Genomic DNA, 24,877 nt, shown 5'->3' with positions numbered 1-24,877 from the left:
CTCTCCCCAGGGAGCCTGTCCATCACTGCATGCTACCCTGATGGCAACAGCAAACCTCTCCTCCTCCCAGAATAGGATGTCTGAGTTCAAAGGTGCCACTGGCATGGGCTCTGGTGCCCAGTGCCCTCCAACTGTGCCTGGCTGTGCCCAGGAGTGCTGGCTGGCAGGGCCAAAGGAGGTGCTCACCCTGGGGAGCACCCAACAGCAGAACAGGCTGGGTGCTGCTGGACCAGCACTGGGCACACGCCTTGGCCCCACTTCGGCTCCTTGTGCAGCTGCAGCCACTGTGCCCTCAGCCAAGGCCAGGGCTCACAGGCTCTTTGCTTCCCAGCAGCATGGGAGATGAATCCATGCCAGCCATGGGTTGTGGTGACTGTATTTGCCTCTAAAGCTCAGAGCCTGCTGTCACAGGAGTGCAGGCACTGTCCTCTCCCCAGCCCAGAAACTCCAAGGCTGCTTCTCCAGCCACAGGTTGAGCTACAAAACCCAAGGCCACCCCTCTACCACTCCCCATGATCCAACTGCACCTCCAGAGCAGCTGCTCAGTAGCATTCTCAACCATCATCACTAAAAAATCCTGATACCCTTCCGGACCTTGCCTGTCCTCACTGAGAGGTTGTCCTCCCTCACACAGCCAGTTCCTGGTGCCTCTGGGGGAAAACGCAGAGGTCTGAGTCTCCCCCTGTGACCTCTCTTCCCAAGCTGTGCTCCTCAGCTTTCCTACCTAGTGTTGAGCATCCAGGCATGGGGCTATCTCCAAAACCCCTCTGCCCTTCAACATCTGTATCTCCCTGAAGGTTTCCAACCCGCGGCTCCAATTCTTGCCTTGCTTCTTGCACTAGGCATGCAGGGATCACAGCCTGGGTCTTAAAGCAGCTCTACCAGCGGGATCTGCTCTCCCTTTCCTCACCAAGTCCCTGTACTGACTTTGGGCTTTACATCTGCAAAGAATAACCTTGCACTACCCTGTGCAAGTGACCCCAGCCATGCTACGAAATGGGTTTTCTTCCAACGCTCAAGCCACTCTTACACTTTTAAATAAGGACCATTAGCCTCAACAGGCTGGGAGCATCCCATTCACGGCACCTGTCTGTCACCACTCAAAGCCTCAGCTGGCTTGGAGAATGTACAGTTTAAAGAGAGAAAACCAAGAGCCCAATTCTCAAGCAAATGGAGAACAGAGCAAAGAGATGTGTCCATGTCTGAGGCAACTGAGGTGATGTTAATTTTCTTGCCAATGAGCTAATGTCTCAGGGTGTTTTTTTTTAGTGTACTTTCTAAAGTGACATTTCAGTTTGGCTTGAAGAAACACTGAGATAATATTTTTTACGTTAGATACATTTTCAATTGGAGAACTGGCCCGCACTTAAGGAATAAAGATCAAATTTGGTATTGTGTGAGCATCCTCAGCGTGCCTGAAATGAGTCATTCCCAAGCAGACCCAGTGCTAGCTCATCCCTCTCCGTGCCGGCCACCTAGGACAACCACTGCCATCCCTGATGTCACCAGAAGTGTGGACTCCCCGTCACCTTGGAGGTGTTTGCTGCAGAGCCAGAGTTCCCAGCACCTGTGTCAGCAGCAGCGAGGCACTTCTAAGGGTCTTTGTGAGGAAGGCATATGATTCAGCTCATGGCTTGCTCTGGGACAGAAGCTCTTCCCTTACCACCTCCCATCTTACTTCAGTGCAAGGATGGAGTTGTGTTACCAGGCTCAGGGAGCAGCTGTGGGACCACGGCACCACAGATGCTCCTTCTCTGGCTCCGGGACCAGACGCTTCTCCAGGGCCCAAATGTTCCTTCTCAGGGACAAACGCTCCTTTCCTGGAGTTGGATCCTCATCTTGCCCCAATATTCCTCCTCTGGTCGACTGCCTGGAGCCCAGCAGGAGAGATCACAGCACTTTCCCTGGCTGCAATGCAGCATGTCACTGCAGAAGGCCCAATGTCCTCTCCACTTTGCCATCACAAACCGAGCTCAGTCAGCACCATGTTCTTTCCATGGCTGTCAGCAACCAGGAGCAAATATTCTCTCCTGGATGTGGGGCAACAATAAGGCACTAGCTCAGCAAAGCCTGCCCTGGAAGGCTGGCTTCAAGCTCCTGGCTGTCAGCAGAGATGTATTTGCATGGTGGGACCCTTCCCACACTGTATCTGCATGGCAGGACCCTTCCTGCACCAGTGCCCTTCTCTGCCCAGGAGCAGAGAAGGAGAGACATCCCTGGGGACAGGCTGGGCTGGGTGGCCCTTGATTTCAGCTGGGTGAGCTCAGCTGAGATCCTGGGTTGCCCAGGTCCTGCCTGACACATTTTCACCTGCTGTAGGAAACTCAAAACCTCCAACCACAATCCAAGTGCCACTTGTTCCCCACAGGAGGCTGGTTTGCATCCTGCACCATGAAGGGACAGGGCAGGGAGCCTGGTCTGAGTCCATGAGGGACAAGTGCATGGGGCAGAGCAGCACTCTGCCCTCAATTCCCGATGCCCCGCACGCATGGCTAGATGCCCGATGCCTCTGCCAAGTGAGCCCAGCCTGCCTAATATTGCTGCTAAGAATGTACCAGACCGGATCTTTGGATGAGCTAAATAAACGCAGCTCCCTCCATCGGTCTCAGTGGAATGACTTTGATTTATGACAGCCAAGATCTGGGCTGGTTCATTCCTGGCAGAATAGAAGCTAGGGCTGGGAGGACACTTGAAGGTCAGCCAGGCCAGCCTCCAACCACAGGCGGGGCTGGTTCTGCTTTCTGGCAGCTCTAGAGTCCAACCTGGCCCTCAAATCACCCAGCCACAGCAGCACCCGCCAGCATTACTGCTTCCAGATCCAGCTACAGCCAAAATTTGGGCAGCTGTGGCCCTCCTCAGTCCTGTTTCTCTGCAGACTTCCAGAGCCTCCCCTGTAGCACCAGCCCTCTCCAGAGATGCCTGCCTGTCCTCCATCACCGCATCTCACCAGCCCCTCTTGTGGGGGGCACAATCGCTCCTGCAGAGGACAGGGGCTGACTCTGCAATCCCACCAAACCATTTCTGGAGCCAGCTGAGAGCCTTAAAATCTGGTTACTCACCTGCTGGGTGGAGGGTTGTCTTTTTCAGAGACATAGATGCCATGGGGTCAGCACAGGGAAACCTGAGTCTCTTGGACCCTTGGGCAAAGCCCAGTCTCGGGGCTCTGGGTCAGACTCAGGGGCTAGAATCAACATCTGATAGGAGAGACTGCATCCCATGGGGATGCCCCGCTGCCTGTCCCTCTGTGGGCAGCTCCGCTAGCCTTGAGACCCTCCATGCCATGGAGTGCCTGCCCCAGCCCCCCAGCATTGCCACCCCATCCTGTGCCCCAGCTCCTGCTGCCCTTCATGGCTCGACATGGAAATGCTTGGGGGAAAATCTCCCCCAGGCTTTTGCCCCGTTTCTTGCCGTGCCAATGTTGTGGGGAGACCTCTTCATCCTGCATCCCAGCCTTGACCCTCTCCTGCACTCCCACCCCACACCATCCCTCCCTTCCCCTATCTCAGTCCTCTCCTTGTTGCCCTCCTTCCTCTGCTCAGCCTTCTCCCCACGCCCTCCCGCATCACACCCCAAATCCACCCCACGGGGCCCCAAACTGGCCACAGCCCTCGGGGCGTCATCTCGCCAGTTCGCCCAGAGCCAACTGGGAGCTCGGGCCAGATGACAGACCTGCGCTGGCCTCGGGAGGGAGGGGAGGCACCGGCTCACTGACTGCTGCAGTAACAAAAGGGACCTTATAAAGAAACACAGCGGAGCTTATTGGCAGGGCCCCGGCGCTCCAGCACCCGCCAGCAGGCGCGCTCTGGCAGGGAAGAAGGTCTGACTCCCGCCGCATCCTCCGCCCGGGGCGGCCGCCAGCCCCGCGGGCTCCCCGCTCCTCCCACGCAGCCGCGGCTCCCGGGCCGAGCTCTCCCTCTAGCGAGGCTCCGGGCGCGCTGCCCCTCACCGGGGTATCCGGCCCTCGTCACCAGGCGGTTTGCAGCACCCCCCAGCTTTGCTGCTGCCTCTCCTGCCTGCCCTTCTTTCCGTCCTGCCGGGACCTGGATCGGGGGCATCGCCGGAGGCGGGGTCCCTGCGCAGGGACCGGCACGGCTGTTCCTGCGGTCAGCGCTGGCTCCGGAGGAGCGGGACAGGCAGGAGAAGCTGAGCGGCTGGATTTCAGGGGGCTCGCACCCCGGGGGGACGCAGTTCGCCCATTTACATCCCTCCATATCATCCCCCCTGCGGGGCCGGCAGCCCCGGGGCTGCCCGTGCGGGGCACTGCGGCAGGCGGCGGCGGCGCTGCGGGAGGCCGCATGCACCCGGCAGCGTGGCAAAGCCCAGGGATTTGGATCCGCAGTTGCAAAAGTCTGGCTGCCTCCGCAGGAGTGACCTCCCTGCGGTCCCCAGGGCCGCTCGGGCTCCCGCCCCGCCATCTCAGCAGCATCGCGTCGGTCCCCGGCCAGCCCCGCTGCCCCGAGGGACCCCGCCTGCCCCCGGGGTCAGGCTGCTTTAACTGCAGCCCTCTGCCCGGCCACAGAGGGAACCTGCACACCTTCCCCTCCCGCTAAAACGGGGCGATAACCTACTCACACACTGGGGGTGCCACCGTGGGGTGTCTTGCTGGGGAGGGGTGGGGAGGGGGGTCCCACACTGGGACCCTTGCTGTTCAGCCACCGCTCCCTTCCTTGTTCCAGTCAAGGCCACCAGAGGAGGCGGAGGCATCCCAGTGCCTGGGGAGGCCTCGCTGGGTCTGCGCTTAGGCACACTCCCCGTGCGCAAGGTCAAGATAAAAGCATGGTAGGCTATCGTGTGCCGAGGGACACCAGAGCCTTGGTGTGAGCTGCGAGGCTGCGTGAACCAAGGCCGCCAGCTGCGGGGCACACCGCGTCTCCCAGCAATGCAGGGGGCATCACCGGCTTGGCTGCTCCTGCCACTGAGAGAAATGGAAAGTCACGGGCTGCAGGGCCCTTCAAACCCCACCATTGCAACAAAAAATGTCAAAAGTTTCGAGGGCACAAGGGGCACAGCTGCAGGGCAACACACACAGGTCTAGACCTGCTGGCATTCGTCACCAGTCACTCCTCAGGCCAAAGCCCTGCAGCCTGAGGTCAGTTCTGCCAACCCAGAGGCTGGCAGCCAGAGTAAAGCATAGGCTCCACTGCAGAGACCCTCTGCCCAGGGTCCCCAATCCACCTGAGCTGGTGGCAGTCAGGCTGTACCACTTGTGACATAGGCAGGGGCAAATCCCCTGCTCTGGCCCTGCTGGCATGGGTGATGTTGCATTACGATGGCTGCAGAGGTTCCTCAGCTCCTTTCTCCAGCAATTTCCATTAAAGATCCCTTAATGGGAGCATTACAAGGATACTCCACACTCGATCAGATCAGCCCTGCCAGGTACCAGAAGAGCAACGATCCCAGAAGCTTCTTCAAACTACTTGGGAAGCTTCAGCTTCATGGTCAGCTCCAGTCAGAGTCTAGAAAGTCGGTAGATGGAGAAAGAGGAAACTTCTTGCACCTCTCCCTTGCCAGAAAGCCCTGCTGCCTGAGGGCTGACCCTGCAGATGATGGGCTGTCTCAGCCCCTGATACCCCATGCCTTCCCTGCTTCCCAGTCTAGCTCATGCTGCCAGTCCCAGCCTCCACTCCTCTCCACTGCACAAGACACCAGATCCCAACAACACCTGCCTCCCTGTCCGTCGTCACCCGTGGAAGCTGCAAGGGCAGGCTCGCTCCATGCTGAGGAGCAGAGAGCTGGGCTGCTGCCTGTGGGGGCCTGCAGCAGGACCTCACTCCCCCACACCTTATTCCTCACCGTCTTTCCTGCAGCCTCCACTTCAAGTCTCTGCAGGAGCCAGGGCACCTGCTCACCTGCTGCAGGGCAGCACGGTGGGTCTGAACATCACCCGCAGCCCAGGAGATGGGCAAGAAACAGAGCCGGAAGGGGACTAAGAGCAGAGCTGTGCAGGGACCTACTGAAAAGGAAGGGAATTGATTCTAAATGGGGAAAGTAGTTGCTTGGGACTCTGTATACACATGTAACAGAAGGCGAGGCTGGCTCTCATGGTGCTATGGAAAGGCCAAGCCTCAGGGTTCCCAGGCCAGGGAGTGCAGTGAGGGCTGCAGCTGGGTTTCCCCTGCGCTCCCCTCCCACCAAAGCAGAGGCACTCCTGCTTGTGAGGGCTGGAGGAGGAGAAGACAAGAGGCTCGGCAAAGGTGGGGTCAGCAAAAATCCAGGGCAGTTCAAGGTGGGGGGATACAACATCCCTCTGTGGCCTCTGCCGCAGCGCAGCACTGCTCTGAAACCTGAGCTAGGAGGGGAGCACAGCGTCACAGCGTCCTCAGCACCGCCGTCATGCTCTGCACTCCACTGGCTATAAACTGGTGAGGAAAAATCTCCTTTAGGCCACGTTATTGCCTTCCGTGCTGCTAACTGTGTCTGCGCACCCTCACACCTCCCCGCGCCCCTGCGGTGGTGTCGCTGTGGTATGATGGCACCCTGTGGATGGTAAGTCAGATACCACCCTCTTGGTTTCTCCAGGGCACTCTGTTTCGGCCCCTTGCCTTGGCAGAGGAACCAGAAGCCAATTCTTCCTGTAGAAAGCACTGATCATGGCTGGATACTGCCACCCTTCGCTGTCTCGTGCCTCTCAGACATCATCATTTTTTACTGCACAAATGTTGCCTGGCCTCTGTGCCACCATGTCTCTGGCTTCAGTGTCCCAAAGAAAGGGGAGGCCTGACTTGGCATCTCTCTGCCCCAAAATGCCCTTGGAGTGATCCAGGGACCACGGAGCAGATGCAATACCCCACTATCCTCTCATGACTGCAGATACCAGGAAGGACACAGAGCTCAGATCCCAACCTGGCCACTCCAAGCTGAGCCTATGAGGCTGACATAGGTCACGACCAGAAGTGACATAAGTCTGGCCTGGAAAAGACCAAACCCAAAATAGTTTGGTGTGGAAAAGACCAAACCCAAAAAAGTGGATAAGGGATTCAGGAGGCTCTGGCATTGCACAGAAGGTCACTGGGCAGAGAGACCTTGCAGGGAGGCAATGCAAACAGGAAGGTCAGCGCTGGTATGACTGAAACACCAAGTTCTCCAAGAGCCACCAGCTCTGCAGCTGAAACACTGAACCAGACCTGACATCCAGACCGGACCCAACCACACTCCAGATGAGCATACCTGGGAAAAGATGTGGCCTGCCAACCTGTCATATCGGAACTGCCTCAGCCGAAGACCTTGCTGGTAGGCGGAGGAGTGCAGGAAGGTGGTGTCTCAGCCTGATCATGGTCTCATATAGGGACAGGTTGGAAGCAGTGGGGCTGCGCTCCCCAAGCCTGCTCCACCAGAGATCTCTCCAGGCATGGGGCAGCCATCTTGAGCCCAGGTGCAGGCAGGCTCAGAGCAACGTACAGGGAGCCTCTGGTGGGCTGTGCTCATCTCTGCCCTCCATCTCCCACCTGAGGCTGAGGGGGCTCAAGAGGCCAGGACAATAGGTACAAGACCATGAGACTCTTGCCCTCAAGAAACAGAAGGCTGCTACTCAGATAGTGAGCGACCCAGCAGTATCAGGAAGTCCTGGCCTCCAGGAGGGAAAGGCTGTTGAATTTCTACTGGTACTTGACTTCTGACTGGCCTCTCCCCACAGCCATCATGGATGCCAGACTGTGTCCTGCAACAGGACCCACCACAGGATTGAAGTCCTGGGACTCCCTGCTTGCTCGGCTGAAGGAAACTTCAGAGCCCTGCAGCACCAACAAAGCTGGCAAAGATGAAAAAGCAGATGTGCTCTCACCAACATGTCTACCACAACACCATGGTGATGACTGGCCTGATTGGCCACTTCACAGAAAATCCAGCACACCCAGTCCTGACCCTTTCCCTCTTCCCCAGCAGCAGAAGTTAGGCTCTGGTCGCAAAACATGCCGCACAGGGTTAGACTCCACACTGAGCCTTGATGACCCAGCTGGACAGCAAGCAACTTTGGTCACTCACCTCGTGTTGGAGGCCAAGGGAGTACCAAAGCTGTCCTCTGAGCGGCAAGGGCTGTGCCGAGCACCCTTCCTTCGTCTCCCGCGCTCCTCCTCCCTCTCTGTCCAGGGGGCATCTGTGGCTGAACTGGTCCCAGAGTCCGGCTCCAAGTGAGCCAGAGGAGCAAAGTTCTCCTCAATCAGCTTGGCGCTGTCTCGGATCTGTCCCTGTATTTCTGGGGTGAGGGTTGGGAGGTCAAAAGTGAAAAAGGTCCCATGGGTGCGGGCTGGGGAGGAGAGGATGTCAATGGAGTCCAGGCTGGTGTAAGATGTGCCTTTGGCTCGATGGGACTCCATAATGCTCTCAAAATGCTTGCTGAAAGAGTCCATGCCATCCTTGGAGAGGCTGTGCCCTAGGAGGAAGGGCACTGGAGACTTGAGCATACCCTGCGTGTCTCGGTCCATGATCCTAGAGGGAAAGAAAGTGAGAAGAACTGGTCACTGAGGAGCAAGGGATCAAAGCTCCAAAACAAAAGCCCATGTGTTGCTCCAGAAGAAAACTGGGAGGGCAGAAATCTCTGAACATCTGTAGACCTCCAAGGAAACACCTCGCCTGTCCAAGACATCATGGGAAGAGGGACTGGGCTGGCCTCCCTCCAGACATATGCTTCTCCTTTAATGCGCCACAGACTTTTGTTCCTTTAGTGGCTCATCCTCCTAAGAAGCTTATGAGATGGCTACTGCTCGCAGTCACTCGACTTGAGCTTAGATCCAATAAAGGGCTCAAGCACCAGAAGCAGGATGTAGCTCAGCTCCATTTCCAACCAAATCTGGAAATGGCTGAATTTTCCATGAGCTTTCAGAGTTCCTGGCACCCAGAAGCTGCTCAGGACAGCATGACACCTTCCTCCATGAACATGGCACCATGGTCACTGATCACCACGCTCAGAGCATGACCAACACCCACCTGCAAGGTCTGCTGGCTGGCCCCAGGAGACGTCTGGGACCCCGCGCAAGGCGATGTTGAGCCCCAGGTTTCCCGAGGCAGTACAGAGGGAGCCTCACGGCCAGCTCTGGGCTCGAGGATCTGAGCCGGCTCATGTCCTAGAGGCCAGGCTTAGTCCTGGCTCATCATCTTGTCAGGGATCAGCCCTGTGGGAAGGCCCAGCCTGTCTCCAACTCAGGTCTGGGTCCAGCCCAACAAAGGAGTTTCCAAACCCTGAAGCCCTTAGTGTTTTGTCCTGTACACAAGGCGCAGTGCAGTCTGCCCATCTGAGCACATGACAGCAGGGACGTTTCCAACCCAGGGAACATCAATGCTTCAGCCATACAAGCATAAACACAGCCCTAAAAGCCTACTTTACTCATAAGCCGCTATCATTTTATTAAAGCAGCAGAAAAGCACTTGTTATGCCACTCTCTCCTCTGATTAAAGGAGAGGAACTGCTCCAGCTTGTCATAATATTTGTTATGAACAAACAGCTTTGTACAGAGGCCTCAGAAGATGCATTGCTGTCATCAAATGATTTTCATTCATTAGCCTTCACATACCTCTCAAAAACCTCACCCTGATAACTTCAGCAGGCCAAGAGCTGGCAGCTTGGCTCGCCCAGGGTGTCGGCTGGCTTCAAGGGGAGCACAGCGAAGCCAGAGGCAGGTAAGCAAGGCAGGATGGAGGCTGCTCTCGCCCATCCACCAGCGTCTCCCTGGCTGTGCAACACTGCTCAAGGCTTTTACCATTCCCGTAGAAGCCTCAGGGGTGGCTTTCTGGCAGGACAGGCAGAAGAGACCTCTTTAACATCTGCAGATGATCTTTACAGATGCAAACACGCATTCACTCTCCTTACTGCCCCGCTGCACGCTACTAAACCGAGCTAACGCCGCTGACTTTGTTTTGTGCTTTGAATCCATAAGGAGGGTGATGAGCTGTGCCAGGGAGGACAATGCCAGCGGACAGAAGGAACCTTGTTCCCAGGAGAGGGAGCTGGGCTCATTCTTGTGATCAAATATATTGCCACCAAGCCACAGAAAACACACAGCTGGTTTTGTTCACACTATCCGAGCTCTGGAAACAATATCTCCACCCCAAAATATCAAGTGCAAAGCTGTTCAGCTCCAGAAGGATCTAGTCGCAGCAGCACGGGCGCAATGCTGCCCGCACACACTGCTCCTGCTCAGACCAAGGCATTTCATCAGCCCAGCTGATGAAATGCTGGTTTCATCAACCAGCCTGGCTGCCCAGCTCCCCCCGTGCCCGCTCCAGCCCTCCAGGAAGGGTCACCCCACAGTCACCAAGCCAGACAAACGCAACTGGGAGGAGCAGAGGAGGGGAGAAGACACAGAGGCTGTAATGGAGCATCTGTGCAAAGGCAACAGGCAGCGGGAAAGCACAATAGGTTTCCAGCCTTGAGCTGGAGCAGGAGAGGCAGTGAGCCTCCCTTGGGAGAGGGCCAGGCAGATACAGAGGGGATGTGGAGGCTGGGAGCTGACAGCCATGCTGCATTGCATGTTAGTGACAAAGCCAGCAGCACTTCAGGCAAAAGTCTGCCCATGAGGACCACAGGGGTCCAGGCAATGGACTTGAGCAGCTGCATCTGACGGCTGCTGGTGGGGAAGGGGCTCTCCTCACCTGGTGCTGCAGAGCTGCACGGTCCCCAGCAAGGAGGAGAAGAAAATCTGTCTCCTCGGGCCCTCAGCGGTTCTCTCTCTCTCTCTGCCAAATGCTCCTCTGACCTCCAGATCCTTGACTGCCCCAGCCATGCCCCGCTTCTCCTGCCTGCACGGGCATGGCAGGCGCTGTGCAGGGGTCCCAGCTCAGCCCAAAGAAGGCGAGGCCGTATGGCACCACCCAGCAGCCCCTCGCTTTACTTCTCTCTGAACAAAGCTCTTGTACAGACCAGCCCCAGCAGCTCCTCGCACTCCGCCAGGCTCCTCCGCACATTTCCCCCTGCTTGGCGGCTGCCCACTCTTAGGGCTCAGCATCCAACTCCAACCCATGCTCAGCTGCAATGGATGCCGCAATCCGCTGCCGGCTGCCCACACTCCCCTGCCACATCCATGCTGTCACACTGGGGTCACACTGCCCCAGTCCTCACGAGCTGCAAGTGCCTCCCCCAGCTCATCAGCAGACACCTGCCAGCGGGAGCCTGCGGGATGCGGGAGCATCACCCCAAGCTGCGGCTCTGTGGCCACGTTGGGCTCTGAGACAGAGGCTCGGCCTCAGCACAACACATCAGAGGCTTGTGGCTACTGAGGCAGGTTAAGCCTCTGCTCAAGTGTTTGATGAAATCGGGGCCGTAACTATTTTTTAATCCCCAACAAGGCTTGCCCTGCAGCTATTTTTCTCTTCACCAAGCAGTGAGCACAAAAGCTCTGGAAAGGCTCCCCAGGTAGCAGATCCAAGGCCTTTCCCAGGCGAGGCTGCTCTGCTTGCAGGGAGAGACGGCGTCTGTGCCTCCTGCCAGCCCTCCACGCTCTCGGGGGAGCGGGGCACCCCCCAGCAAAGCCTCTTCTCTCTTATCAGCCCAAGGCACTGGTGCTTCAGGCCAAGTCGGGCCCTGCCTCCAGCTTAGCCAGCACGTCTGCCGATGCTCAGGGAGGAAGGGAATTGAGCCCGCTCTCGCTGATAGGTCTCGGCTCTCCGGGACTAATGGGAATAAAGACAGTAAAGGCTTAGACTAGTCATTAGAGTCACTAGATCTGACTCTGAATATATTCAGGGAGTGGATTTGCTGGAAGAAGACACCGTTTCTTCTGTCGCTTTCTATGTCTCATTTGATTTGGCGTTGGGTGTTTTTAGCCCAGTGTCCAGCCAGCTGTTAGCATGCTCTCTTATTTTGGGAGGGTAAATCACCAAAGAAGATGCCCTTTGGCCGGAATACGAAGGACAACAGGACAGCATCAACCAAAATCCCCCTCACAGAGAGTGCTAAACCTTTAAGGCTACATTTTCAAATGGATTTACATGTCTGAGTGCTGAAAATCAGCATTCAAAGTTGCTTCACTAATTTTGTAGTGCTGGTCCTTCCCAGCCACCCAGCCAGGCCTGGGCTACAGCAACTCCTGCAGCAGCAGAATGATGCCGGCTTCGAAGAGCCTGGCAGACTTCTTAACCACCCCAGCATCATCCTTCCTGTGAGCGGACAGAAAGCTTGAAGTCACCAGTCAATACTGGTGACTGGCAAACAGGGAGGAGGACTGCAGCTGCAAAGCTCAGAAACAGTGCGTAAGCAAAAACCCAGGGCTGTGATGCAGGGACCAAACAAGCTCATGGTTTGAGGCTCGTGATTTTCAAGACACCGCCTGCAGGGTTTGCACCTACCTGAGGAATATTCAAAGGACTGCAAATAAAAAGAGCCACTGGTCTACAAAGAAGCCATGTAAAATGAACACAACACCCCTATTTACACATCGGTAATTACATCGGAGCACCGTTTCCAGAAGCAGCAATGCATTTAAAGACACATCCCAAGCCTCCCAGCGCTGCCTGGAGAACTACAGTAAGGTGTCCCAGAGGGCAAAAAGCAGGTTTAGGCTTACAGCTCACAGGACTTGCAGTGGCCTAGTACATATTCGGAAATAAAATATCACTATGCAAGATAATTGTTTCAGTAACTTGAAGAACTTGCTTGCAGTAATAATAACTTTACACCTTACTCAAAAATTCCATCAATATTTATTTGGAAAGAAATATAAAAATGGCTTATTTTCAGCTTTTCTCTAGAACCCAAAGTTTTTGAGGACAGGGTGGGCAGCAGGGAGGGATGTATCTGTCCCCTCCACTAGAGATGCAAGGGCTGGACAAACAGGCAGGAGCCCAGCTCCCCTGGGGACCCACACCTTCCCTCCCTATCAGCCCAGCGCCTTCGTGCTTCTTCCCAGCGCAGGGGCACCACTGGGGGTTTTATTTTCATTGTCTTTTCCCACTGTCAACATCAAAACCTCCCTTTTCTTATTCTTTCACTTAAATGCTCCCTGCCTGCTTTTTGCACAGCTAAACGAATGCATGCTGCCAAGCGGGATCCCAGGCATCGCCCTGGCTCTGCGCTTCCCAGGCGAGACCTCTCCCCACTCCTGCGGAGCAGTTGCTGATGCTGAGCCCCATCATCTCAGCCAAGACTCTTTGCCGACACACGTCAGGAGATGCCCTTGGCTGCCTGCATAGGCATCTCCCGCCCCCTGCCAGGGCCTTTCCCCTCCAGGCAGCTGTCCCGCAGTGCTCTCGAGCTCCGTCCCCTCCTGATGCTTCCTGGGGCAGGTGGGTGATGCCCATCACTCCTCATGGTCAAATTACCACTCCAGGGGATGCTCCACGGGCCTCTTGCCGCCAGGCCAAAGCGCCATCTCCCATAGGTCCTAATTGCCAGTGCCCAGCACAGGGCAGGCGGCAGCTCGGATGGCGTTAGCTGCCTACAGGTGGGCAACTGAATGACAACCTTGGTGTCACCCTCTCCATCAGCCTCCCAGCACAGTGTTTTGCCACACAAGTGAAAAACGACATGAAAGACAACAAAAGGCTTTTTCCAGCCCAATGCATCCCCTACTCTTTCTGAAACACAGCAAATACCTACAGAGGCCAAGGAAAAGGGACCACTCCTGCCTCCGAAGCACAGCCCTCTGGGGAGGGGAGGGCAGCCCAGCAGTGTCAGCCAGCAAACAGCAGCTCCAGGACATGGCCTGGGCTCAGGTGCCCTGGCACTGTCACCTCAACACCCAGCAGCACCAAGGCAGGACGTAATTAACCTGGTGGGACTTGTGCTGGGAAGCCTTGGCTCAGTCAGGTGACCTGAGCTTCAGGGCTCACCCCAGGGAGCGAGGCCCATGGTGCAGCGCCTGGGGCTGCATCACCTGTGCTGCCCTACTCTTTCCATAGAGCAGTGAGGGCCTCCCCTAGCCCCAGTGCCAGCACCAGCCCCAGCCCCAGCCCAGCAACCCAGGACCCCATCTGACCCCCACACACAGTTCGCATGGAGCTACTAGGATTTTTGGCTCAGACACTCTTTCAGCAGAGCCCATTTTGCCATGCAGGAGACAACAAGGAGGGTGAGAGGAGGTTTTTTCCTCTCATGCACAGAACCTCACCTTTCCCTGTTCTCCTTCCTCGTCGCCTCAAACACTTCATTGTCTTCATTCACGTCCCCATCCCGTAGCCCGTCCTTCGGGAAGCCGGTGCCCAGGGCAGGGGGCTCCTCCGGCGTGCTGTTCCTCCTGCCTGGGGTGCCCCCGAAGCTTGGGTTGCTCTCGCTGTCCTTCTGGCTCTCAATTGCTGAATCCACCTCCTCCTTCTCGGCCAGAATATCGTCGATGTTGGTTTCACGATAGCACCTCAGCGGCACGGTGTCCAGGTCTGTCTCAGAGTACTTCACTGTCCTCCTTATAATCCCAGTCTCGCAGGAGCCGGGCTTCTGGCTGCTCGGAGGAGACATCTCTATCTCCACCTCTACGTGGCTCAGGCTGTGCTCGGGCATTGATGCTGGTGGCTTGGCAGGCAGCGGGCAGACGGACTTCTGGGGAGGCTCAGCCAGGGGAGCGGAGTTGGGGGCAGAGGAGCCTGCAAGGGAGCCCCAAGCACTCAGAGCTGCGGGGAGCTGTGCCAGGGAGCGCCAGGGAGCTGCTCCTGCGGCATCACACACACACCGAGAGCAGGGTCCTGTGTGTGATGGGCACTGATGAACGGAGAAGGGGAACCAGAAGGAAAAAGGGTGGGGAGAGGCAGTGAAGGGAAGGAGGGGGTGCTGTCAGTGCTGGTGCACCCTCAGCCAGCCCGGAGCCCCCATCTGAACCCCAAAGCTCTTCTACAGCGGCAGCTGGGGGCTGCCAGGGGTCAGGGCTCTGCATCACCCCCTTTGCACAGCTGCAGGGGACTCTGTGGGGAGGCTGGTGTGTGCAGGACCTGGTCCCAGGAGGACACAGACTGGCCGATCTTGAGGGGATCTCAGCTATGCAGTGGGCACCAACAGGTCCCGAGGGACAGGCAGCCCCAGAGGGAGTCCCGGCAGAGATTCAGACTTGCAAAGGAGAGGTCAGTCCAGTAAAGGGCATCCCCCGCACCGACTTCTTACCTGCCTTTGGGGCTTCTGAGGAGCCATAGAAGAATTCCCACTTAGCCCTGGCAACGCGCTGGGCATGAGCTGAGCTCTGCCGGGGGTACGGCCAGGCGCTGCCCTGTAGAAGGGAGAGCAGTGAGTGGGCGACAGACTCTGGGACAGAGCCTGTGTCCAGTGCAGGGCACTCTGGCACCTACCTGGGGTCGGGGCTCCGGCTTCAGGGGGCTCCTGGCGAAGGCAGGGAAATCCTCCGGCAGCCCGTTGGCGAGGGAGCGGCAGAGGCAGTCGGTGTCGAGGGTGCAGGGCTCCCTCCCGCAGAGACGCATCGCCCCCGGGGTTCTGCCCCCGGCCAGGAGCGGGTCGGACGCGGAGGCCTCCAGCTTCAGCGTGCGCAGGAGCCGCTCCTGGGGCAGGGGCTGGGGCTGGGGGGACCCCGCGTCCCCGCCGAGCTCCAGGCTGCGGCTGAGGCTGTGGGGTCCGTTCTCCCAGCGGGGCTGGGGGTTCGGGAGGCCGCCGAGGGTCCGCACGCTGGACTTCTCGATGAAGCGGAAGGTGACGACAGAGCTCTGTCCCTCCGGGGCCGCCGCCACCAGCGGGCTGCGGCTGCCAGGGGAGGAGAGCACAGGGCTGGGCCGGCCCCGCCGCGGGGTGCAGGGGGCCGTCATGCGCCCCGCGCCCGGGCAGCTCCCGTTGTCGAAGGCAGCCGCCTCTGCCGGCTTGCGGGCCAAGGAGCCGGTGCTGTTGTAGAGGCCGAGGGGGCAGCGGCGGGTGTCGGCGGCCAGGCCCTTGCGCAGGAGGTGGAGGCGGCCGGCGTTGAGGTTGGGGGTGAGGCAGCGCGGGGGGCTGTGCCTCCCGGCCTCGGGGCTCCCCCCCGCCAGCCAGGGCCTCCGGTCCACCCCGCGGGCGAACGGCGGGGGCGAGGCGGCGCAGCCCTCCTCGGGGTGGAAGCGGACGGGTCCCCCCGTCTGGGCCATCCCACTGGAGGAGGGCACGGAGGTGTCAGGTCTGGAGCCCGGCAGGGCAGCACGGGGATGGCGAGGTGGGTTCCCGGCACCCCTGAGATGATGGCCAGGTCAAGGGGCGACGCATCCTCAGGCAGCCCTGAAAGGAGGGCGAGGAGAGCTGGTTAGCGGAGGGAGGACACAAGAAAGAGTCCCGGACTGCGAGGAGGACAGGCAAAAGGTGCCCTGCCCTCGATGCAGGAGAAAGCGATGCTGCAGGTGAGACAGCCCCCTCCAAATGCCCTCCGGCTGCAGGAAGCAGACGCGGTTCGTTGCGGGCATCACACCACCGCAGGGACGCTTGCGAACCTTTGCTCAGTTCCCAGGCACCCTGGGGTGTTCTCTTTTTTCCCCGGAGTGCCAGGATGCTCAGTCACTTCCCCCACAGACCAGCACCCCAGACACAGCGGGAGAGCACACTATGCACTTTAAAATGGGTTTCATTCATCCTGCTTTTGGTTGAATATATTTACTACCCACAGCCTACTAAAAATCACTTCAACAAGGGGGAAAAAAAAATATACACTGGATCATTGAGACATCCTCCAATTACACTTGCTCAAGGAGTTTAACAGGAGCAGCATGGGCAAGGAGCCTCTCTCTTTGGAGGTCAGCCTGGGTTTAAAGTGTGTCTCACACCAGCACATGCTGCAGCCACTATTGGTGGCACAGACAGAGCTGTCAACACCCATGGATCCAAAAAGCAGTGTTTACAACAATCCTGCCCTGGGGGAATGGAGCACACCCGGCCCTGCACACAGCTCACTCCCCTGCCTCTGCCTCTGTCTACAGACCATTTATCCGGAGGTGAAACCAGCCACCCCACAGCAGTAGGGTGGCTGGCTGCAGGGGAAGGCAGGACCTGGAGCCCCCACTGGCACTGCTGGCAGGGCTGCTGGCGTTGTTCTCTCTCCTAATGGAGCTAAAACTTGTACTTCCCTGAGTTTCTCCAAATTCCTGGTGTGCAGAGAAGACTCTCCCTTGGCTGCTTTTGCCTTCTGGCAGATATCGAGATACTAAGTCCCTCACTTGGATCTCGTCATTTGAAAGTCAGAAACCAAATGCCAGTTACAAACAGGAAAGTATGATTTCTTTTCCCTCTTTCCAAGTACAAACCAGACAGGATTAAATTCCTGAAAGATGTGGGGCTGGATTTTCAACTTTGTTTAGGCTCCAGAGATGCAGAGACATAACTCTTAATAAAATAGCCCAAATCATCACCGTGGGGCAGGCACCCATCTATCTGTACTATCATACTTCTAAAAAATCTGGCTCCTGCTGAGCAGCAGCAATCTGCAATTCACTCACCACAAAAAAAAAAACAAACTCACTCTCCTGTTTAATATGTCAGTTAGTGTTTTTAAAGCCTTTTTTTCCCTGTTATGGTTGTATTCACATTCAAGGTTGCTGAAGTTAGCTGATAAATAATAAAGATGTGTGGTTTATATATTTCAAATGAAATTCCTCTTTTTATCTCAACATAGACTGACATACATGCCAAGGAAAAAAGTTATCACTAGAAGTAGCTGGCATTCACTATAACATAACAAATCTGTAAAAAACAGCCTATCTCAATACATGTGAGTTATTGCTAAAATAAATGGGATAAGCACAGCATGTCCTTCTGGTTATCAAAGGAGAATTATCAAATTCAGAGTAAAGGCTATGCCCGCCTGCGAGTCACCGAAGCTGATGGCTACACCATCCAGCCGAGCGAAGCTCTTCTTTAACAATGAAAGGTAAAAAGCACAAATGCAACAGAGATGAAAAATCAATGATGGAGCTAAGGCTTCCTGCTTGCTGATTTAAATCATGAATCAAATTGATGCTCTTTAAATCACTGTGATGAATGGGTTGGGCTATAAGGCATCGGTGGGCTGGAGGGAGCCTTGCTGGTCCCCTGCCTGAAGGCAGGAGAAGTCATGCAAAGGAAAGCTTGCAGGGAGGCTGCCCGGAGAGCTCAGGGCACGCTTTCAAAGAGAAGAATTCGGGAGCTGCAGTGTGATAGCCAGGAGCTGCACATAAGTGGAGGATTTCATTCGTTCCATGAAACACCTCATACATACAAGAAGTCTGCTCCTCCTGGCTGTCCCTTCTTAGTGGCCAAAGGGATGTCCAGGGATTTTTCCTGGCCCTTGCTTTGAGCTGTACCCGGAGCAACAGGGGATGGTTACTCCCAGTGCAGGCGTTTGCCTAGCTGAGCAGAGTGAAGGCAGCAGGAACTGCTTACACTGTGGGGGAAGAGCACCCCCACACCAGGGTTGTGTGGGGACAACGCACAGGAGCTGGGGGACAACACAAGAGGAACAGGCAAAGAACAGGACAGGGACGGGAGGGAAGCAAGGGGTGAGGGGTTGCGGCTTGAATTCACACGAGGGGTAGTATTTGTGTGCCGGATATGGTACTGCTGTCAGCAGTGGTGGCAAGTAACAGGGGGAACCAGGCTGTGGGTGCCGGGCCATCTGACAGAGCTGGGGCAGGATGGTCCCCAGGAGGTGCCTCTGCACCCTGGAGGGACACGGAGCAGTTTTGGGGGATGCAGTGGTGACCGAGGAGGGGTGCCTGGCGGCCCTGGGAATGTGGGATAAACAGGGGAGCCGTTCCTGGGGGGTGTCGAGGCAGGGGACGTGCCCAACTTCCAAGCTGGAGCTGAGTCTGACTTTCCCTCCCCGCCTCCCCCTCCCCACCCCGGCCTCCCTCGTCCGGCACCTCCCGTCTCGGCGGGATCAACCCTGAGTGGATGTGACATCCATCCGGATGAGGAGGGAGCTCCCCTGACCAGGGGGGCCAGCGGAGCGGCCCGCTCCCCCCGCACCTCCCCTGCCCGGCTCTGCGGCAGCGGCAGGAGGGTCTCGGCACCGCCGGGCATCCACTGGTGCCACCGCAGCCCAGTGCCGCCGCCCACTCATCACCGCTACCGGGAGGGCGCAGAGCCGCCCCGGCCCCCGCAACAACTGCTGCAACTTTCCCCGCTCCGCCGCCGCCCTGCTCCGGCCTCCGGTCCCAGCCGCGCCCCGCTCCGCTCCCCGCGCCTTACCGGCAGTGCCGCCGCCGCCGCCGCATCGTGCTCGCCGCTGCTCCGCGCTGCCGCCGGCACGGCACGGCACGGCACGGCACGGCACGGCACGGCGCGGCGCGGCTCGGTCCGCCCCGTCGGGCACGGCGTGGCGCGGTGCGGTGCGGTACAGCACGGCGCGCTGCCACCAGCCCCGGCCGCCGCTCCCCGCCGCGCTAATCCCGGCCCGGGTCTGTCACTCCGCCCCGCTGACAGCCCCGGCAGCCAATGGGAAACCCCCGCCGGGCGCCGCGCCCCGCCCGGTGTCACCGGCACACGCGGAGCGAGGAGCAGCCGGACCCACACCGGCCCCGGGGTGCGCGGCCCCGTGTGCCGGCGGGCGTGTCCCGGTGTAGCACCGTGCACGTCCTCGTGTCTCACTGCGCGTCCTGCTATAGCACCGTGCACATCCGCATGTCTCTGTGTCCCGGTGTAGCACCGGGCACATCCTTGTGTCCCGCTGTAACACCGGGCAGGTCCTGGTGTCCCGGGCTGCACATCCCCATGTGCCAGTGTGAACCTGGCCTCATGCACTGGCAGGTGTGACCCCGTACTCTGGTGCACATGTCCCACTATGACACCGCACATGTCTCCATGTCCTGGTGTGCACATCTCCATTCATCACCGTGCATGTCACCATGCACGGGGTGTCCCTGCTCAGCTGCATGCAGGTTCCCGTGTGACTGCGGGCACGTGTCCTCATGCATGAGCATGCACAGGTCTGTGTGTTGTGCCCTGTGTGCAGGGTACAAGCTGCCTCTGCACCCCACCACTGCTTGGGGACCACGAGGACAAGAAGACAAAAGCTGCCATGTGGCCTGGGCCACTGGACACCCCCAGTGGGCTGCTGGCCATTGCCCTAAGGCACAGGCCCCGTTACAGGGGCTCACCTCTCTGCAGGTCCTCACCCTAAGCGCACTGTGGCCACAGGTGCCAGGGTGTCCCAGGCCACCAGGGATTGACACAACTGTGTCACCAGCCACCCCAAGGATGGGAAATGCCACCCCAGACTCAGGAAACCACGTTACAAAGGGAAAACCCCACCCTTTGTGTCCTGCCCAGGTGTGGGGGCCCTGCTGGCCCCAGAGGTGTGCGTGAGCAGGGCTCGCAGGGAGCAGCCGGGTGCCAAGGTGACGGGTGCTGTGGTAGGGCCCACAGCCGCCGTGCTGCCACCGCGGTGGATCTGCACATGGCAGGCACTGGGGCTGGCAGCCAGCGCTCCCTGCCCGCCCAGGCTGCCGGATCGATTCACTATTAAACAGCACTTTATTACCCAGCCCAGCAATCATTATTAAACGTGTGCAAGAGGAGAGGCCCAGGGGAGCTGGGGCCTCACGTGCACACCGTGCCTGCAAGAGGAATTTGGGGAGAGCCGCCTCTACCCGCTGCTTTCCTTGCCTGCAGTGAGCCTAGCTCTGTGCCCACCTGCCCTTGCTGTCACCCAGAAAGCATGTCCCCTTCTCCCCTCCCAGGCATGGGGACACAGGGAGAAAGCAGCGGGCTGGGCAGGCTCTCCTCATATTTAATGCATTGAAGCGCTGCCATTTTCTCCCTCCTTCTTCAGCTCCTGCCTGTGCAGGGCCCCTCTCCCCCACGCCAGGGACCACAGGTCCCTGAGCTGCCTCGCACACAGCCAGCTTTCCTGGCAGGCTCCGAGAAGCTGGGCTAATTAGAGGCCTCGCTGCTGCAGGATCAACGACCTGATTCCTTCAGCAGCTTCTTGATGGCAGGAGGGTGGGGAGGGGGAAGGCTTTTCTCTAAGCCGCAGCCAGAGCGACAAATTTAACCAAGTGGAAGAGCTCAGAGCTTTCCCAGTGTGTCCATACCAGGAGAAGGCATGCCTGTGCTTTCCCAGCTGAGAGCTGCAAAGAGTAACGGAGAGGTCCTCTCCTGCCATCCTGGCTGGAGATCCAAGCCATACACAGAAAACATATTTCCTTCCAAACCATGCATGTTTCTTCCACAGTAGCTGTTGCTCTCCCTACCACGCTCAGCTTCATATCTGCCTCGCCTTCCCACAGCCCTATAACTCCTGAAGGATGTTGCCCACATACATGGCCAGCACTGACATAAGCCCCACTGGATCAGGATTTAGCCCTGACTCCCTTGGTCTCTCCTGCCGTGAATCCTTACACAGCTGATGCGGGGCAGGAGGGAGCACAGAACCTCTCTGGCAGATGACAGAAGTGGACAAGGACAGTCCCCTGTGCTCTATCCCACAGCCTCAGCCCAGTGGGCTTAGCTAGAGAGCCAGGAGTGCAGTGCAGTGGGAACTCTCTTTACTATCACTTGGGCACTTTAGCACCTCCAGTCTTTGCCTGCAGGTACCACATTCTTCCTGTGTGAAAGTCCACCCAGCTCCACGTCATCCATTCAGCGTCATGGGCTCTGCCAGTTCCTCCAGCTAAGCCACAGGCACCTTCCAGGAGTTTGCTAACTATTGTCAGCACTGCCCTTGCTTATCTTCAGAAGCCTGCAACGCAGCTCTCCCTCCCGAGGCCAGAAGGGTGTGGGTGTCATCAGGGCAGCACAATGATGAACTTTTTGCTTGGAAGAGACCAAGCTGGGATGTGACAGTGTCCTGGCAACTGTACAGATGGAGACAATATTTGGGTGGGGAAGGTGTAGACAAGAGCTCCTTCCCCCCAGCTGGCTCCAGGAGAGGCTGATGCTCAGCCTGTCCTGGGGCACATAAATCAGTCTCCTGTTCTGCAGAAGATGGGTCCCAGTGAGGGCAAGGTCCTCTCGTTTCAAACCCTTGTCTCTGCTTTGAGGACTCCAGGGTAACCAATTAGGTTGCCTGTGTTCCCTCAGGTCTAGACTTAACTACATGGCTCTAATTAATGCCTTCTGCCGCCGGTGCCAACACCCAACCACATCCTAGCTGTATATTAAAAAAGCCACTGCAATATAAGCCAAGTCTTTAATGGGCTGATGCACTTATCTGTTATTCCACCAGGCTGGTGATTAAGGATAAATGGCGAAAATACCTCTCCTTGACAGTCTGTTATACAAATGTTGCTTTACAGCTTACTCTGGGCCAAAAGGCAGTGCTGGAGAACCTGCCTGCCCCCCCTGCCCAAACCTCAGGCATCTGCCCAGACCCGGACCAAGGGAGAGCATGTTTGCACCATCCTGTGACTCTTGCAGCTCCCTTGCACAGGGCGGGCACGTGGGATCAGGGTGGGATTTTTTCAGGGTGAAAGGCAGTCTGGAAGACAACACAGACTGCAAAATGTCTTACCAGAGAGAAGAGCCAGTGCAGACTACAGTGTATGTGAGGGATAGTGGCTGCCTGCCCCACTGCCAGTGCCCTCCCCAGTGTCCCAGCTCCCTGCCTGGGAGTGTCCTGTGCTGCAGGAGGGTCATGGGCTTGGAAGAGGAGAGGTGTAGAGAGGAGGTAGCAAAAGCTGTGTGCTGGGCCTCAGAGTGAGCTGTAACAAAAGGTTTCTGTAACACCTCAGGAGCAGCTGCTCTTACAGAAATCCACTCAGACTCTGTCCCAGCCCCGGGCACCACCAGCAGGGTGACCAGGCATTCCGCTGCACCGGCATTGCTCAGCCAGGATGAAGGCAGAAAAGCCAGCGTGGTAAAACCTGTCCTGAGGACGTGGGAGGTGGGGCCTCAGAACAGCTTGAGCCATAAATAATCTCCCTACGCAGCAGTTAGGGGAACAACTGTGTAGGAGTGTCTCTTGGTAAAAAGATGCTTGGGAAAAGATGGTCTTGAAGGAAAGCAGGAGATTTCTGGCTGCTGGGGTGTGCTCTCCACTGAGGATGGAGCTTCCTGAGTGCCAGCAGGTCACCCATCAAACCCACCTCACCGTGGTGCGTCACTGCACCAAAGAGACAAATTTAGCCTGAAACAACCCAAATCACCAGTTCGCTGGTGTAGCTTCCTGGGACAAGGCTTGTGCTGCAGCACAGATCTCGAGCTGCTCTCCAGCTAGTCTCCGCAACACTAAGGTATGATCCCTTCCCCCCACCTTCAGCCTCAAGATTCACATGGGGAACAATGAAAGGGTGTAAGAGGGAGTAAAACCAAATAATACAGGGAGTATTTTATGCAGAAAAGAGACAGCAAGCCCCAGGAACACAGCCTGACCCAGCACAGGGAGAACATGGTCACATACAGAATTGTGTAAAAGGTGTGGAAACCCTGAAAGGTCAGCTAATGAGGAGCTATTACAAGCATAGTGAGGAAACTGAACAAAACCTGCCACACCATGGAGATGTGTGGAGAGACATGCAAAGGACATGCTGAAAGCTTGGAAGCAGTGGATTCTTGTGGAGGACACTGCAGAACAGCCCTGCATTGGTGTGTAGCTATGAGCTCCTCATGCATGTTCCTCTTCCAGCACTGATTTGTGCGACTTGGCCTTGCTTTACTTCTACTTATTTATTAGCCCTGACTGTATAGTCAGATTCTCTTCTCAATAAGAGAAAGGGGAAGGTGGCATGTACAAGGAAGAGCTGAACAGAAAGCATCATGGGTTCCTGTTTCACCAGCTTAAAAATGTCTCCTGGAGGCACTGTGCAATCTCAGCACTCACCAAGAGTGCAGAGTTTTGCCCTGTGAGCTCAACGCCTTCTCCCATGCAACCAAGAAGTCCACTTGTGGTCCACTGTAACCCTGAGAGTGGTGGAGGGTGTCAGACTTATCCTGCAACCAGAGACAATATGGAGCCAGATCCTTTGAAAGAACCTGGTGAGAGTCCAAGGAAAAACAGTGTTGACTTTACTCAACTTCTGGGGTGCTGCATGCACCCAGCTCCCACGTCTTAAGGGGTGAACACTGCAGAGCTACTGATGTCCTTGGAAAGACCTGTCTCTTGCCCAGCTTGAGACTAGTAGAAAACTGTAAAGGAAATGCCTCCAAAATCTTTGCAAGGCTAAAGGTGTTCAGTCAGCAAGGTACCAAGCCATCACACAAGGTGATAGATCTTCAGACAGCGTTGAAGATACCGTACCAATCTCCTAAAAATAAATTACACCTCCAGGGACTCCAGCAGGCTTGAGGAAACCCAGACAACCTCTTAATACACCTTTGACATGGAACTGCATTTTCAATGCAAGGGAAAAGTCAAGGGGCATGGCTGGAGGGAAGACTTGCCCAAGATCAGTTGGCAAATCAGCAGTACCTCTGGGAACCGATGCCTGGGATTCCAGACTTGAGGTCAGCTCTTCTAACCACAAGACTCCCCTCCCTTCAGGCCCCAATTCCCTTGCTTGCCAAAGGACGAGGTCAAGACTAAACTGCTCTTCTAGGCTCTGCAAAAGTATAGCTAGGCACCAGCATTGCCTCACAGCAGCAGAGCTGGCTGAAGACTCTATTCACTTCAGGGGGATGTTCATGGGGATGAAGACACCAGCAGGATCAGACCTGAGGCCGTGTCCTCCCTGGCTCTGAGAGCAGCCAGCACCATATGTTTCCAAGGAAGATACAGGAAAGCTGTAGCACTAGTTGTTGTCTACTAATCTGCTTCCTCCCCCCTGGGCTCAGCTTGGTCTCTCGTCACTACAGATCAGCTCAAGGCCTGACGCAGGAGCCCAGCTTTCCCTCACAGGACATCAGTGGTCACTGGGATAACACTGAACAGTGTCCCTGCCTGTTGAAGGTATCTGTGCAATACACTTCCCCCGCTGCCCTGCAAGCATCATGGGTGTCATAGCCCAGCACTGCTTCTGGAAACATGCAGCTTCAGACACACTTTGTCCAAATCAACGTCTTACGAGGGGACAAAACAGAAGCGATGGGCATATGCCTGGTGAGTCATGACAGATGCAGTTCCCCCTTGAAAGAGAGAGGCCTCCAAGCTCG

At 57.0% G+C, this 24,877-nt stretch overlaps 1 protein-coding gene across 2 annotated transcripts in view; it reads right to left on the bottom strand.

The window, feature by feature from the left end:
- PSD (pleckstrin and Sec7 domain containing) overlaps positions 1-15,975 on the bottom strand; it is a 34,879-nt gene extending 18,904 nt beyond the window's left edge. For both annotated transcript variants that reach the window (XM_086616675.1, XM_086616676.1), the window contains exons 1-4: positions 15,199-15,975; positions 15,017-15,119; positions 14,037-14,505; positions 7,981-8,424 (exon numbers count right to left, since the gene is read on the bottom strand). In XM_086616675.1, the coding sequence (XP_086472801.1) occupies positions 7,981-8,424; positions 14,037-14,505; positions 15,017-15,119; positions 15,199-15,975 (1,793 nt within the window). The remainder of the gene's footprint in view (positions 1-7,980; positions 8,425-14,036; positions 14,506-15,016; positions 15,120-15,198) is intronic.
- Positions 15,976-24,877: the final 8,902 nt, after the last annotated feature.

This window comes from Tauraco erythrolophus, chromosome 9 (assembly GCF_009769465.1).
Source record: "Tauraco erythrolophus isolate bTauEry1 chromosome 9, bTauEry1.pri, whole genome shotgun sequence".
Classification (NCBI taxonomy): Eukaryota; Metazoa; Chordata; class Aves; order Musophagiformes; family Musophagidae; genus Tauraco; species Tauraco erythrolophus.
This window is presented reverse-complemented; position numbering and strand designations above follow the sequence as displayed.